The following is a 17,135-nucleotide window of genomic DNA, read 5'->3' on the forward strand; positions in this document are numbered from 1 at the left end:
TCTACCCCCAGGTCCAACCTCCAAGGCTTTGGTGACCGAGCCTTCTCCAGAGCAGCTCCCAGGCTCTGGAACTCACTTCCCCAAATCATTAAGAGATTCAGAATCCCTCCCACTCTTCCAATCCCGTCTCAAGACACGCCTTTTCTCCACCGCCTTCTCGTGCCCCCCCCCCGTCCGCTCATCCACCCCTGGTCTGGGGCAGGCTGGGGACCGAGTGCTCGACCTACTCCCTCTCCAAGCGCATCGGACACTGCTGCAGGCTGCCCACATTCAGGTCATTGGTCGGGACTCCCCTCTTCAGACTTCAACTGTGATTTATGATGTTTGTTTTTCTTTCCCTTTTGTATCTGTCCGAGTAGGAGAGTACTGCTGGCGTCGTGTGTGGCTGCCGCTTCTCATTCTCGTAGCCTCCCTTCCCATCCACCCCTGTATGTTTGTGTTATGTTTATCTGTTGTCTTGTTTCACTCCGTTTATTGTAAAGCAACTTTGAGTTTTAGAAAAGCGTTATACAAGATTGATTTTATTATTATTATTATTTGGACACACAAGTGGCCCTTGATACTAAGAGGTGGATGTGCGGGCTGATGCAGCGGCGATTCTCTTCTTGACATACTCCTTTAGACGAATCTGCATTGCCTCAGAGCTGAGGATCTGATGGGGTATGGACTGTAAAATCCAGGCCTGTACACAAAAAACACACACACGCGCGCGCGCACACACACACACAAAGAAATATCCTTATGGACATGTATTCTCTTAATTGACATTCGCACTAATGACTCATTGGATCAGTGTCCCTTACCAGGACTGCGTGACAAACGCTGCCATAGGTTTTGTCTCCAGCTCTAATATGTTGCAGGGAGGTCTTGACAAAGTCCTCTGCAGTAATAGTCACCATGTTGGTCCGCTGATAGCCTGACAAGTTAGTGGAGACCCCAAATGGTGCAACGGTCTGGGAATGCAAAGCAAAGATTATAATGTACGGGCATCCTAAACCCAAGGCCAGCTCGTGAATATAAAGTACAAAATAGCTGAAATACCCATAGCTGGTCCGTGCACATTTCCCTTTGTCATTCATTCATTATCCAAACAGCTTATCCTTACTCAGGGTCGTGGGGATGCTGGAGCCTATCCCAGCAATCATTTGGCGGCAGGCAGGGAGACACCCTGGACAGGCCGCCAGGCCCTCACAGGGCCGACATACACATACACACACATTTACACCTAAGGACAATTTAGTATGGCCGAGTCACCTGATTTAACATGCCTTGGGACTGTGGGAGGAAACCGACGCAGACATGGGGAGAACATGCAAACTCCACACGGAGGACAACCTGGGATAACCCCCAACGTTGGACTACCCTGGGGTTTTAACCCAGGACCTTCTTGCTGTGAGGCGACTGCACTAACCACTGCGCCATCATGTTGCTCCCTATACAGACAGAGCATCATTATTTAGTTAGATCTTCAAATTTGTCCTATTGTATAGGAGCAGTGGGCAGCTGCAGCGCCCAGGGACCAACTCCAGCTCTTCTTTCCATTGCCTTGGTCAGGGCAGACGGGAGTATTGACCCTTACATGCATGTATTTTTGATGGTGGGAAGAAACCGGAGCGCCTCAAGGAAACCCACGCAGACACGGGACATTCCAGGTCCTTTCTGTGTGGAGTTTGCATGCTCACTTTCTCAAACGTTATGGAATGGCTTGTTAAAATGTGGCTCATGAAGCAAAAGAGAAAACAAAAAGAATAACAGGAGAGGCGGCGTTGAGTGCTAAACAACACGTGTGATGACAGAGATCTACCTATCTTATTATTCAGACTTCTGGGATATTATCAAGGGAATACTAATACTAATAATGACCTTTTTGTAAAGGCACAATGTGCTGTACCTGTATGATAATCCCTTTGTCTTTATATTCAGCTTGAAGTGCCTGGGAAAATGTCTCTACAAACACCTGCAAGGGATGCGGAAGACACACACACACACACACACACACACACACACATCAGTACATTACAAGCAGTTGTGTACCTACCACAAATGTATCTACTGATAGGGGGGGCTTCCAAGATGGCGGCTTGAACGTGTCCTTTTTCATGCTCTCGCACTAAACCGTTACAAATGTAACCGGTTATTTTCTTGCCCGGTGCGGGATTCGATACGGGGTGTACTGCACCACAAGGCGACATCACTAACCGCTCGGCTAAAGAGTCAGACCTGTTAGCTAGGGGCTAACGTGTCTTATTAGTAGTTTACAATAGGATAGCAACGCCACCTGAAGGAGATTCTCCGGTTTTGCTGCGATCTACTGAGGGGACTCTCTGTAAGTCACCAGCTTCCAAATAAACCTCTATATCAGTGTTTCTCAACCCTGTCCTCAAGGACCCCCTATCCTGCATATTTTCTTTGCAACCCTGAATAGGTACCTGTTTGTAGTTATTCAACCAATCAGCAATGAATTTTGTCAGATGTTGCACACCTTGCATAATTAAGTGTTGCGAGATGATTGGTCGAGTAAGTACAAGCAGGGCTACCTGTGCAGGGTTACAATGAAAATCTGCAGGATAGGGGTTCCTTGAGGACTGGGTTGAGAAACACTGCTCTATATGAATACAATAAGAAGAACAACGATACTGATCAAACAACATACTGTAACGTGCATGGATAAGTAGACACGCTGGCCGCTGGCTGGCGAGTCTGACCCTTTAGTCTAGCGGTTAGCGATGTCTCCTGCGGCGCGAGCGATACGGGTTCGCGTCCCGGCCGCGGCAGTTCCTGTGGTTGCGTTGTCCCCCGAATTCGCTACAATATTGTGACGTGGTCAAACAATGGATCCCTCAGCCCACCTTTCAGAGTTAACAGCAAGCTTTTAAGTAAAGACAAGCCAGTGATAACAGACACAAGTTTGTATTGGTCTACCCTCATTCTCTTTTAATACTAGTGTAAACTACTAATAAGACACGTTAGTCCCTAGCTAACAGATCTGATCCTTCAGCCGAGCGGTTAGTGATGTCGCCTTGTGGTGCAGTACACCCCATATCGAATCCCGCACCGGGCAAGAAAATAACTGGTTACACGAGCATGCTGTCTAATACAACTTCTCTAATAACATGTTCAATATCCTAGATTCTGAGCATTTGGGGGGAGGGAGTTGGAGTGGGGTGGGGGGTTTAGGGGAAGGCTGTTAGCTGGCAGGAGGGAGATTTAGACGGGTGGATAACCAAAACCGCTGCATTGTTGCGGGGTTCTCCTAGTCCTACAATATAACCAAAACGTTAACACTCTTCAGTTGCATCGTGGGTAATATGCAAATGAACCCCCTCACTTCCAGCAGGAACACTATTACCGGAGCTCTCTCGTCAAGATTTGCTTTCTTCCAGGACGCGGGAAAGAAAGTTTTAAATGTTTGGCGGAAGGATACCGCCGAGCTAACATTTTAAATGTTTGGGGGAAGGATACCGTATTTGGGAGAAGGATACCGCCGAGCTAACGTTTTAAATGTTTGGGGGAAGGATACCGCCGAGCTAACATTTTAAATGTTTGGGGGAAGGATACCACCGAGCTAACAGTTTAATTATTTGGGGGAAGGATACCGCCGAGCTAACATTTTAAATGTTTGGCGGAAGGATACCACCGAGCTAGCGTTTTAAATATTTGGGGGAAGGATACCGCCGAGCTAACATTTTAAATGTTTGGGGGAAGGATACAGTCAAGCTAATGTAGCCCGTGGAATTAGATACCACACAGGACACAATTACTTCCGGGGTTCTTGTAGCTTTAATTTTATTGTTTGAACCTTCGAATGCAGATCGTTTTACTGAGTGCATAAATTCCTGTGTCTTTCGAGCAAACAGCTCATAAATGTTCACAGATGTGGCAAGGTTAACAGAAAAGATTTTAAAAGGAAAATAAATACAACATACAACATACGGTGCAAAATACGGCAGTGGACTATGTATGTTAAACAGGGTTTAACAAAGACATGTGGAACTTCCTGAAGATCGCGCAACTTCTCACTCTGTCAGTTACCTTTAAACAGAATTAAAATGCATATAAAACCTTTACATCCCAAATACAATGGCATGGTGTGGCTTTATTCACGCCAACATTACCTTGTCATGCCTGCAATGGCGACCAGTGGTCGACGGCTCGCGCCCAAAATCACCGAACATCAACTCCAGTAGCGTCTAAATCAAACCATCTTGTCAAATTACCGACATACAATATTGTTTGGAATAATGTTACAGGTATATTTCACAAGATATTTACCCTTACTTACTACGGAGTCAGAGCACCGTCACATCGCAATCTTCAGGTGCTCCACACAAGAAAAAAAGAAAGAATACCCAAGATGCACTTGGATAACTTGCACGGAGATACAATAAAAGTCCGCAACACCGCCACTTACTGGTCAAAACATGCAATGACAACCAAAACTATAAAAATACACTCAAAATCTGCTTCACAATTTAACTACATAGAATGACATTTTACATGGCTTGACAGTGTAACAATTACATATATTAACAGTTAAACTATACTAAATTTAAGTGGAAAATCATTTAACATATTTAACAGATTTACCACCCGGCTACACTAACATTTTAAATGTTTGGCGGAAGGATACAGTCAAGCTAAAATTTTAAATGTTTGGGGGAAGGATACCAACGAGCTAGCGTTTTAAATATTTGGGGGAAGGATACCGCCGAGCTAACGTTTTAAATGTTTGGGGGAAGGATACCGCCGAGCTAACGTTTTAAATGACCGGCGGAAGGATACCACCGAGCTAGCGTTTTAAATATTTGGGGGAAGGATACCGTCGAGCTAACGTTTTAAATGTTTGGGGGAAGGATACCGCCGAGCTAACATTTTAAATGTTGGGGGAAGGATACCACCGAGCTAACAGTTTAATTATTTGGGGGAAGGATACCGCCGAGCTAACATTTTAAATGTTTGACGGAAGGATACCACCGAGCTAGCGTTTTAAATATTTGGGGGAAGGATAACGCCGAGCTAACATTTTAAATGTTTGGGGGAAGGATACAGTCAAGCTAACATTTTAAATGTTTGGGGGAAAGATACCGCATTTGGGGGAAGGATACCAACAAGCTAGCGTTTTAAATATTTGGGGGAAGGATACCGCCGAGCTAACGTTTTAAATGTTTTGGGGAACGATACCGCCGAGCTAACGTTTTAAATGACCGTCGGAAGGATACCACCGAGCTAACGTTTTAAATATTTGGGGGAAGGATACCACCGAGCTAGCGTTTTAAATATTTGGGGGAAGGATACCACCGAGCTAACGTTTTAAATGACCGGCGGAAGGATACCACCGAGCTAGCGTTGGGGGAAGGATACCATCGAGCTAACGTTTTAAATGTTTGGGGGAAGGATACCGCCGAGCTAACATTTTAAATGTTTGGGGGAAGGATACCACCGAGCTAACAGTTTAAATGTTTGGCGGAAGGATACCACCGAGCTAGCGTTTTAAATATTTGGGGGAAGGATACCGCCGAGCTAATGCTTTAAATATTTGAGGGAAGGATACCACCGAGCTAACAGTTTAAATATTTGGGGGTAGGATACCACCGAGCTAGCGTTTTAAATATTTGGGGGAAGGATACCACCGAGCTAACGTTTTAAATGACCGGCGGAAGGATACCACCGAGCTAGCGTTTTAAATATTTGGGGGAAGGATACCGTCGAGCTAACGTTTTAAATGACCGTCGGAAGGATACCACCGAGCTAACGTTTTAAATATTTGGGGGAAGGATACCACCGAGCTAGCGTTTTAAATATTTGGGGGAAGGATACCACCGAGCTAACGTTTTAAATGACCGGCGGAAGGATACCACCGAGCTAGCGTTGGGGGAAGGATACCGTCGAGCTAACGTTTTAAATGTTTGGGGGAAGGATACCGCCGAGCTAACATTTTAAATGTTTGGGGGAAGGATACCACCGAGCTAACAGTTTAAATGTTTGGCGGAAGGATACCACCGAGCTAGCGTTTTAAATATTTGGGGGAAGGATACCGCCGAGCTAACGTTTTAAATATTTGAGGGAAGGATACCACCGAGCTAACAGTTTAAATATTTGGGGGTAGGATACCACCGAGCTAGCGTTTTAAATATTTGGGGGAAGGATACCACCGAGCTAACGTTTTAAATGACCGGCGGAAGGATACCACCGAGCTAGCGTTTTAAATATTTGGGGGAAGGATACCGTCGAGCTAATGTTTTAAATGTTTGGGGGAAGGATACCGCCGAGCTAACATTTTAAATGTTTGGAGGAAGGATACCAACGAGCTAACAGTTTAATTATTTGGGGGAAGGATACCGCCGAGCTAACATTTTAAATGTTTGGCGGAAGGATACCACCGAGCTAGCGTTTTAAATATTTGGGGGAAGGATAACGCCGAGCTAACATTTTAAATGTTTGGGGGAAGGATACAGTCAAGCTAACATTTTAAATGTTTGGGGGAAAGATACCGCATTTGGGGGAAGGATACCAACAAGCTAGCGTTTTAAATATTTGGGGGAAGGATACCGCCGAGCTAACGTTTTAAATGTTTGGGGGAAGGATACCGCCGAGCTAACGTTTTAAATGACCGTCGGAAGGATACCACCGAGCTAACAGTTTAAATATTTGGTGGTAGGATACCACCGAGCTAGCTTTTTAAATATTTGGGGGAAGGATACCACCGAGCTAACGTTTTAAATGACCGGCGGAAGGATACCACCGAGCTAGCGTTTTAAATATTAGGGGGAAGGATACCGCCGAGCTAACATTTTAAATGTTTGGGGGAAGGATACCACCGAGCTAGCGTTTTAAATATTTGGGGGAAGGATACCGCCGAGCTAACATTTTAAATGTTTGGGGGAAGGATACAGTCAAGCTAATGTAGCCCGTGGAATTAGATACCACACAGGACACAATTACTTCCGGGGTTCTTGTAGCTTTAATTTTATTGTTTGAACCTTCGAATGCAGATCGTTTTACTGAGTGCATAAATTCCTGTGTCTTTCGAGCAAACAGCTCATAAATGTTCACAGATGTGGCAAGTTTAACAGAAAAGATTTTAAAAGGAAAATAAATACAACATACGGTGCAAAATACGGCAGTGGACTATGTATGTTAAACAGGGTTTAACAAAGACATGTGGAACTTCCTGAAGATCGCGCAACTTCTCACTCTGTCAGTTACCTTTAAACAGAATTAAAATGCATATAAAACCTTTACATCCCAAATACAATGGCATGGTGTGGCTTTATTCACGCCAACATTACCTTGTCATGCCTGCAATGGCGACCAGTGGTCGACGGCTCGCGCCCAAAATCACCGAACATCAACTCCAGTAGCGTCTAAATCAAACCATCTTGTCAAATTACCGACATACAATATTGTTTGGAATAATGTTACAGGTATATTTCACAAGATATTTACCCTTACTTACTACGGAGTCAGAGCACCGTCACATCGCAATCTTCAGGTGCTCCACACAAGAAAAAAAGAAAGAATACCCAAGATGCACTTGGATAACTTGCACGGAGTTACAATAAAAGTCCGCAACACTGCCACTTACTGGTCAAAACATGCAATGACAACCAAAACTATAAAAATACACTCAAAATCTGCTTCACAATTTAACTACATAGAATGACATTTTACATGGCTTGACAGTGTAACAATTACATATATTAACAGTTAAACTATACTAAATTTAAGTGGAAAATCATTTAACATATTTAACAGATTTACCACCCGGCTACACTAACATTTTAAATGTTTGGCGGAAGGATACAGTCAAGCTAAAATTTTAAATGTTTGGGGGAAGGATACCAACGAGCTAGCGTTTTAAATATTTGGGGGAAGGATACCGCCGAGCTAACGTTTTAAATGTTTGGGGGAAGGATACCGCCGAGCTAACGTTTTAAATGACCGGCGGAAGGATACCACCGAGCTAGCGTTTTAAATATTTGGGGGAAGGATACCGTCGAGCTAACGTTTTAAATGTTTGGGGGAAGGATACCGCCGAGCTAACATTTTAAATGTTGGGGGAAGGATACCACCGAGCTAACAGTTTAATTATTTGGGGGAAGGATACCGCCGAGCTAACATTTTAAATGTTTGGCGGAAGGATACCACCGAGCTAGCGTTTTAAATATTTGGGGGAAGGATAACGCCGAGCTAACATTTTAAATGTTTGGGGGAAAGATACCGCATTTGGGGGAAGGATACCAACAAGCTAGCGTTTTAAATATTTGGGGGAAGGATACCGCCGAGCTAACGTTTTAAATGTTTTGGGGAACGATACCGCCGAGCTAACGTTTTAAATGACCGTCGGAAGGATACCACCGAGCTAACGTTTTAAATATTTGGGGGAAGGATACCACCGAGCTAGCGTTTTAAATATTTGGGGGAAGGATACCACCGAGCTAACGTTTTAAATGACCGGCGGAAGGATACCACCGAGCTAGCGTTGGGGGAAGGATACCATCGAGCTAACGTTTTAAATGTTTGGGGGAAGGATACCGCCGAGCTAACATTTTAAATGTTTGGGGGAAGGATACCACCGAGCTAACGTTTTAGATGACCGGCGGAAGGATACCACCGAGCTAGCTTTTTAAATATTTGGGGGAAGGATACCACCGAGCTAACGTTTTAAATGACCGGCGGAAGGATACCACCGAGCTAGCGTTTTAAATATTTGGGGGAAGGATACCGCCGAGCTAACATTTTAAATGTTTGGCGGAAGGATACCACCGAGCTAGCGTTTTAAATGACCGGCGGAAGGATACCACCGAGCTAGCGTTGGGGGAAGGATACCGTCGAGCCAACGTTTTAAATGTTTGGGGGAAGGATACCGCCGAGCTAACATTTTAAATGTTTGGGGGAAGGATACCACCGAGCTAACAGTTTAAATGTTTGGCGGAAGGATACCACCGAGCTAGCGTTTTAAAAATTTGGGGGAAGGATGCCGCCGAGCTAACAGTTTAAATATTTGGGGGAAGGATACCACCGAGCTAGCGTTTTAAATATTTGGGGGAAGGATACCACCGAGCTAACGTTTTAAATATTTGGGGGAAGGATACCGTCGAGCTAACGTTTTAAATGTTTGGGGGAAGGATACCGCCGAGCTAACATTTTAAATGTTTGGCGGAAGGATACCACCGAGCTAGCGTTTTAAATATTTGGGGGAAGGATAACGCCGAGCTAACATTTTAAATGTTTGGGGGAAGGATACAGTCAAGCTAACATTTTAAATGTTTGGGGGAAAGATACTGCATTTGGGGGAAGGATACCAACAAGCTAGCGTTTTAAATATTTGGGGGAAGGATACCGCCGAGCTAACGTTTTAAATGTTTGGGGGAACGATACCGCCGAGCTAACGTTTTAAATGACCGTCGGAAGGATACCACCGAGCTAACGTTTTAAATATTTGGGGGAAGGATACCACCGAGCTAGCGTTTTAAATATTTGGGGGAAGGATACCACCGAGCTAACGTTTTAAATGACCGGCGGAAGGATACCACCGAGCTAGCGTTGGGGGAAGGATACCGTCGAGCCAACGTTTTAAATGTTTGGGGGAAGGATACCGCCGAGCTAACATTTTAAATGTTTGGGGGAAGGATACCGTCGAGCTAACGTTTTAAATGTTTGGGGGAAGGATACCGCCGAGCTAACATTTTAAATGTTTGGGGGAAGGATACAGTCAAGCTAACATTTTAAATGTTTGGGGGAAAGATACCACCGAGCTAGCGTTTTAAATATTTGGGGGAAGGATAACGCCGAGCTAGCGTTTTAAATATTTGGGGGAAGGATACCGCCGAGGTAACGTTTTAAATGTTTGGGGGAAGGATACCGCCGAGCTAACATTTTAAATGTTTGGGGGAAGGATACAGTCAAGCTAACATTTTAAATATTTGGTGGTAGGATACCAACGAGCTAGCGTTTTAAATATTAGGGGGAAGGATACCACCGAGCTAACGTTTTAAATGACCGGCGGAAGGATACCACCGAGCTAGCGTTTTAAATATTTGGGGGAAGGATAACGCCGAGCTAACATTTTAAATGTTTGGGGGAAGGATACAGTCAAGCTAACATTTTAAATGTTTGGGGGAAAGATGCCGCATTTGGGGGAAGGATACCACGGAGCTAGCGTTTTAAATGTTTGGGGAAAGGATACCACCGAGTTAACGTTTTAAATGTTTGGGGGAAGGATACCACCGAGCTAACGTTTTAAATGACCGGCGGAAGGATACCACCGAGCTAGCGTTTTAAATATTTGGGGGAAGGATACCACCGAGCTAACGTTTTATATGACCGGCGGAAGGATACCACCGAGCTAGCGTTTTAAAAATTTGGGGGAAGGATAACGCCGAGCTAACATTTTAAATGTTTGGGGGAAGGATACAGTCAAGCTAACATTTTAAATGTTTGGGGGAAAGATACTGCATTTGGGGGAAGGATACCAACAAGCTAGCGTTTTAAATATTTGGGGGAAGGATACCGCCGAGCTAACGTTTTAAATGTTTGGGGGAACGATACCGCCGAGCTAACGTTTTAAATGACCGTCGGAAGGATACCACCGAGCTAACGTTTTAAATATTTGGGGGAAGGATACCACCGAGCTAGCGTTTTAAATATTTGGGGGAAGGATACCACCGAGCTAACGTTTTAAATGACCGGCGGAAGGATACCACCGAGCTAGCGTTGGGGGAAGGATACCGTCGAGCCAACGTTTTAAATGTTTGGGGGAAGGATACCGCCGAGCTAACATTTTAAATGTTTGGGGGAAGGATACCGTCGAGCTAACGTTTTAAATGTTTGGGGGAAGGATACCGCCGAGCTAACATTTTAAATGTTTGGGGGAAGGATACAGTCAAGCTAACATTTTAAATGTTTGGGGGAAAGATACCACCGAGCTAGCGTTTTAAATATTTGGGGGAAGGATAACGCCGAGCTAGCGTTTTAAATATTTGGGGGAAGGATACCGCCGAGGTAACGTTTTAAATGTTTGGGGGAAGGATACCGCCGAGCTAACATTTTAAATGTTTGGGGGAAGGATACAGTCAAGCTAACATTTTAAATATTTGGTGGTAGGATACCAACGAGCTAGCGTTTTAAATATTAGGGGGAAGGATACCACCGAGCTAACGTTTTAAATGACCGGCGGAAGGATACCACCGAGCTAGCGTTTTAAATATTTGGGGGAAGGATAACGCCGAGCTAACATTTTAAATGTTTGGGGGAAGGATACAGTCAAGCTAACATTTTAAATGTTTGGGGGAAAGATGCCGCATTTGGGGGAAGGATACCACGGAGCTAGCGTTTTAAATGTTTGGGGAAAGGATACCACCGAGTTAACGTTTTAAATGTTTGGGGGAAGGATACCACCGAGCTAACGTTTTAAATGACCGGCGGAAGGATACCACCGAGCTAGCGTTTTAAATATTTGGGGGAAGGATACCACCGAGCTAACGTTTTATATGACCGGCGGAAGGATACCACCGAGCTAGCGTTTTAAAAATTTGGGGGAAGGATGCCGCCGAGCTAGCGTTTTAAATATTTGGGGGAAGGATAACGCCGAGCTAACATTTTAAATGGTTGGGGAAAGAATACCGCCGAGCTAACAGTTTAATTATTTGGGGGAAGGATACCACGGAGCTAGCGTTTTAAATGTTTGGGGAAAGGATACCACCGAGTTAACGTTTTAAATGTTTGGGGGAAGGATACCACCGAGCTAACGTTTTAAATGACCGGCGGAAGGATACCACCGAGCTAGCGTTTTAAAAATTTGGGGGAAGGATGCCGCCGAGCTAACAGTTTAAATATTTGGGGGAAGGATACCACCGAGCTAGCGTTTTAAATATTTGGGTGAAGGATACCGCCGAGCTAACATTTTAAATGTTTGGGGGAAGGATACCACCGAGCTAACAGTTTAATTATTTGGGGGAAGGATACCGCCGAGCTAACATTTTAAATGTTTGGCGGAAGGATACCACCGAGCTAGCGTTTTAAATATTTGGGGGAAGGATACCACCGAGCTAACGTTTTAAATGACCGGCGGAAGGATACCACCGAGCTAGCGTTGGGGGAAGGATACCGTCGAGCCAACGTTTTAAATGTTTGGGGGAAGGATACCGCCGAGCTAACATTTTAAATGTTTGGGGGAAGGATACAGTCAAGCTAACATTTTAAATATTTGGTGGTAGGATACCAACGAGCTAGCGTTTTAAATATTAGGGGGAAGGATACCACCGAGCTAACGTTTTAAATGACCGGCGGAAGGATACCACCGAGCTAGCGTTTTAAATATTTGGGGGAAGGATAACGCCGAGCTAACATTTTAAATGTTTGGGGGAAGGATACAGTCAAGCTAACATTTTAAATGTTTGGGGGAAAGATGCCGCATTTGGGGGAAGGATACCACGGAGCTAGCGTTTTAAATGTTTGGGGAAAGGATACCACCGAGTTAACGTTTTAAATGTTTGGGGGAACGATACCGCCGAGCTAACGTTTTAAATGACCGTCGGAAGGATACCACCGAGCTAACGTTTTAAATATTTGGGGGAAGGATACCACCGAGCTAGCGTTTTAAATATTTGGGGGAAGGATACCACCGAGCTAACGTTTTAAATGACCGGCGGAAGGATACCACCGAGCTAGCGTTGGGGGAAGGATACCGTCGAGCCAACGTTTTAAATGTTTGGGGGAAGGATACCGCCGAGCTAACATTTTAAATGTTTGGGGGAAGGATACCGTCGAGCTAACGTTTTAAATGTTTGGGGGAAGGATACCGCCGAGCTAACATTTTAAATGTTTGGGGGAAGGATACAGTCAAGCTAACATTTTAAATGTTTGGGGGAAAGATACCACCGAGCTAGCGTTTTAAATATTTGGGGGAAGGATAACGCCGAGCTAGCGTTTTAAATATTTGGGGGAAGGATACCGCCGAGGTAACGTTTTAAATGTTTGGGGGAAGGATACCGCCGAGCTAACATTTTAAATGTTTGGGGGAAGGATACAGTCAAGCTAACATTTTAAATATTTGGTGGTAGGATACCAACGAGCTAGCGTTTTAAATATTAGGGGGAAGGATACCACCGAGCTAACGTTTTAAATGACCGGCGGAAGGATACCACCGAGCTAGCGTTTTAAATATTTGGGGGAAGGATAACGCCGAGCTAACATTTTAAATGTTTGGGGGAAGGATACAGTCAAGCTAACATTTTAAATGTTTGGGGGAAAGATGCCGCATTTGGGGGAAGGATACCACGGAGCTAGCGTTTTAAATGTTTGGGGAAAGGATACCACCGAGTTAACGTTTTAAATGTTTGGGGGAAGGATACCACCGAGCTAACGTTTTAAATGACCGGCGGAAGGATACCACCGAGCTAGCGTTTTAAATATTTGGGGGAAGGATACCACCGAGCTAACGTTTTATATGACCGGCGGAAGGATACCACCGAGCTAGCGTTTTAAAAATTTGGGGGAAGGATGCCGCCGAGCTAGCGTTTTAAATATTTGGGGGAAGGATAACGCCGAGCTAACATTTTAAATGTTTGGGGAAAGAATACCGCCGAGCTAACAGTTTAATTATTTGGGGGAAGGATACCACGGAGCTAGCGTTTTAAATGTTTGGGGAAAGGATACCACCGAGTTAACGTTTTAAATGTTTGGGGGAAGGATACCACCGAGCTAACGTTTTAAATGACCGGCGGAAGGATACCACCGAGCTAGCGTTTTAAAAATTTGGGGGAAGGATGCCGCCGAGCTAACAGTTTAAATATTTGGGGGAAGGATACCACCGAGCTAGCGTTTTAAATATTTGGGTGAAGGATACCGCCGAGCTAACATTTTAAATGTTTGGGGGAAGGATACCACCGAGCTAACAGTTTAATTATTTGGGGGAAGGATACCGCCGAGCTAACATTTTAAATGTTTGGCGGAAGGATACCACCGAGCTAGCGTTTTAAATATTTGGGGGAAGGATACCACCGAGCTAACGTTTTAAATGACCGGCGGAAGGATACCACCGAGCTAGCGTTGGGGGAAGGATACCGTCGAGCCAACGTTTTAAATGTTTGGGGGAAGGATACCGCCGAGCTAACATTTTAAATGTTTGGGGGAAGGATACAGTCAAGCTAACATTTTAAATATTTGGTGGTAGGATACCAACGAGCTAGCGTTTTAAATATTAGGGGGAAGGATACCACCGAGCTAACGTTTTAAATGACCGGCGGAAGGATACCACCGAGCTAGCGTTTTAAATATTTGGGGGAAGGATAACGCCGAGCTAACATTTTAAATGTTTGGGGGAAGGATACAGTCAAGCTAACATTTTAAATGTTTGGGGGAAAGATGCCGCATTTGGGGGAAGGATACCACGGAGCTAGCGTTTTAAATGTTTGGGGAAAGGATACCACCGAGTTAACGTTTTAAATGTTTGGGGGAAGGATACCACCGAGCTAACGTTTTAAATGACCGGCGGAAGGATACCACCGAGCTAGCGTTTTAAATATTTGGGGGAAGAATACCACCGAGCTAACGTTTTATATGACCGGCGGAAGGATACCACCGAGCTAGCGTTTTAAATATTTGGCGGAAGGATACCACCGAGCTAGCGTTTTAAATATTTGGGGGAAGGATAACGCCGAGCTAACATTTTAAATGTTTGGGGAAAGAATACCGCCGAGCTAACAGTTTAATTATTTGGGGGAAGGATACCACGGAGCTAGCGTTTTAAATGTTTGGGGAAAGGATACCACCGAGTTAACGTTTTAAATGTTTGGGGGAAGGATACCACCGAGCTAACGTTTTAAATGACCGGCGGAAGGATACCACCGAGCTAGCGTTTTAAAAATTTGGGGGAAGGATGCCGCCGAGCTAACAGTTTAAATATTTGGGGGAAGGATACCACCGAGCTAGCGTTTTAAATATTTGGGTGAAGGATACCGCCGAGCTAACATTTTAAATGTTTGGGGGAAGGATACCACCGAGCTAACAGTTTAATTATTTGGGGGAAGGATACCGCCGAGCTAACATTTTAAATGTTTGGCGGAAGGATACCACCGAGCTAGCGTTTTAAATATTTGGGGGAAGGATACCACCGAGCTAACGTTTTAAATGACCGGCGGAAGGATACCACCGAGCTAGCGTTGGGGGAAGGATACCGTCGAGCCAACGTTTTAAATGTTTGGGGGAAGGATACCGCCGAGCTAACATTTTAAATGTTTGGGGGAAGGATACCACCGAGCTAACAGTTTAAATGTTTGGCGGAAGGATACCACCGAGCTAGCGTTTTAAATATTTGGGGAAAGAATACCGCCGAGCTAACAGTTTAATTATTTGGGGGAAGGATACCACGGAGCTAGCGTTTTAAATGTTTGGGGAAAGGATACCACCGAGTTAACGTTTTAAATGTTTGGGGGAAGGATACCACCGAGCTAACGTTTTAAATGACCGGCGGAAGGATACCACCGAGCTAGCGTTTTAAAAATTTGGGGGAAGGATGCCGCCGAGCTAACAGTTTAAATGTTTGGGGGAAGGATACAGTCAAGCTAACATTTTAAATGTTTGGGGGAAGGATACCAACAAGCTAGCGTTTTAAATATTTGGGGGAAGGATACAGTCAAGCTAACATTTTAAATGTTTGGGGGAAGGATACCAACAAGCTAGCATTTTAAATATTTGGGGGAAGGATACCGCCGAGCTAACGTTTTAAGTGTTTGGGGGAAGGATACAGTCAAGCAAACATTTTAAATGTTATGGGGAAGGATACCAACAAACTAGCGTTTTAAATATTTGGGGGAAGGATACCACCGAGCTAACGTTTTAAATGACCGGCGGAAGGATACCACCGAGCTAGCGTTTTAAATATTTGGGGGAAGGATACCGCCGAGCTAACGTTTTAAATATTTGGGGGAAGGATACCGCCGAGCTAACGTTTTAAATGTTTGGTGGAAGGATACCGCATTTGGGGGAGGGATACCACGGAGCTAACGTTTCAAATGTATGGGGAAAGGATACCGCATTTGGGGGAAGGATACCACCGAGGTAACGTTTTAAATATTTGGGGGAAGGATACCGCCGAGCTAACGTTTTAAATGTTTGGTGGAAGGATACCGCATTTGGGGGAGGGATACCACGGAGCTAACGTTTCAAATGTATGGGGAAAGGATACCGCATTTGGGGGAAGGATACCACCGAGCTAACGTTTTAAATATTTGGGGGAAGGATACCGCCGAGATAGCGTTTTAAATATTTGGGGGAAGGATACCGCCGAGCTAACGTTTTAAATGTTTGGGGGAAGGATACCACCGAGCTAACGTTTTAAATGACCGGCGGAAGGATACCACCGAGCTAGCGTTTTAAAAAATTTGGGGAAAGAATACCGCCGAGCTAACAGTTTAATTATTTGGGGGAAGGATACCGCCGAGCTAACGTTATAAATGTTTGGGGGAAAGATACCACTGAGATAGCGTTTTAAATATTTGGGGGAAGGATACCGCCGAGCTAACGTTTTAAATGTTTGGGGGAAGGATACCACCGAGCTAACGTTTTAAATGACCGGCGGAAGGATACCACGGAGCTAGCGTTTTAAATGTTTGGGGGAAGGATACCACCGGACTAGCGTTTTAAATATTTGGGGGAAGGATACCGCCGAGCTAACATTTTAAATGTTTGGGGGAAGGATACCACCGAGCTAAAGTTTTAAATATTTGGGGGAAGGATACCACCGAGCTAACGTTTTAAATGACCGGCGGAAGGATACCACCGAGCTAGCGTTTTAAATATTTGGGGGAAGGATACCGCCGAGCTAACGTTTTAAATGTTTGGCGGAAGGATACCGCCGAGCTAACATTTTAAATGTTTGGGGGAAGGATACCGCCGAGCTAACGTTTCAAATGTATGGGGAAAGGATACCGCATTTGGGGGAAGGATACCACCGAGCTAACGTTTTAAATATTTGGGGGAAGGATACCGCCGAGCTAGCGTTTTAAATATTTGGGGGAAGGATACCGCCGAGCTAACGTTTTAAATGACCGGCGGAAGGATACCACCGAGCTAGCGTTGGGGGAAGGATACCGTCGAGCCAACGTTTTATATGACCGGCGGAAGGATACCAC

The 17,135-nt window shown here is 44.8% G+C and overlaps 1 protein-coding gene across 1 annotated transcript in view; it reads right to left on the reverse strand.

Moving 5' to 3' along the window:
• Positions 1-248: 248 nt before the first annotated feature.
• The window catches only part of hsd17b3 (hydroxysteroid (17-beta) dehydrogenase 3), a 66,592-nt gene continuing 49,705 nt past the window's right edge, over positions 249-17,135 (reverse strand). The window contains exons 9-11 of the mRNA XM_056286011.1: positions 1,892-1,957; positions 804-953; positions 249-682 (exon numbers count right to left, since the gene is read on the reverse strand). Coding sequence (XP_056141986.1) covers positions 563-682; positions 804-953; positions 1,892-1,957 — 336 coding nt within the window. The 3' untranslated portion in view covers positions 249-562. The remainder of the gene's footprint in view (positions 683-803; positions 954-1,891; positions 1,958-17,135) is intronic.

Source organism: Lampris incognitus, chromosome 1, assembly GCF_029633865.1.
Source record: "Lampris incognitus isolate fLamInc1 chromosome 1, fLamInc1.hap2, whole genome shotgun sequence".
NCBI classification, from domain to species: Eukaryota; Metazoa; Chordata; class Actinopteri; order Lampriformes; family Lampridae; genus Lampris; species Lampris incognitus.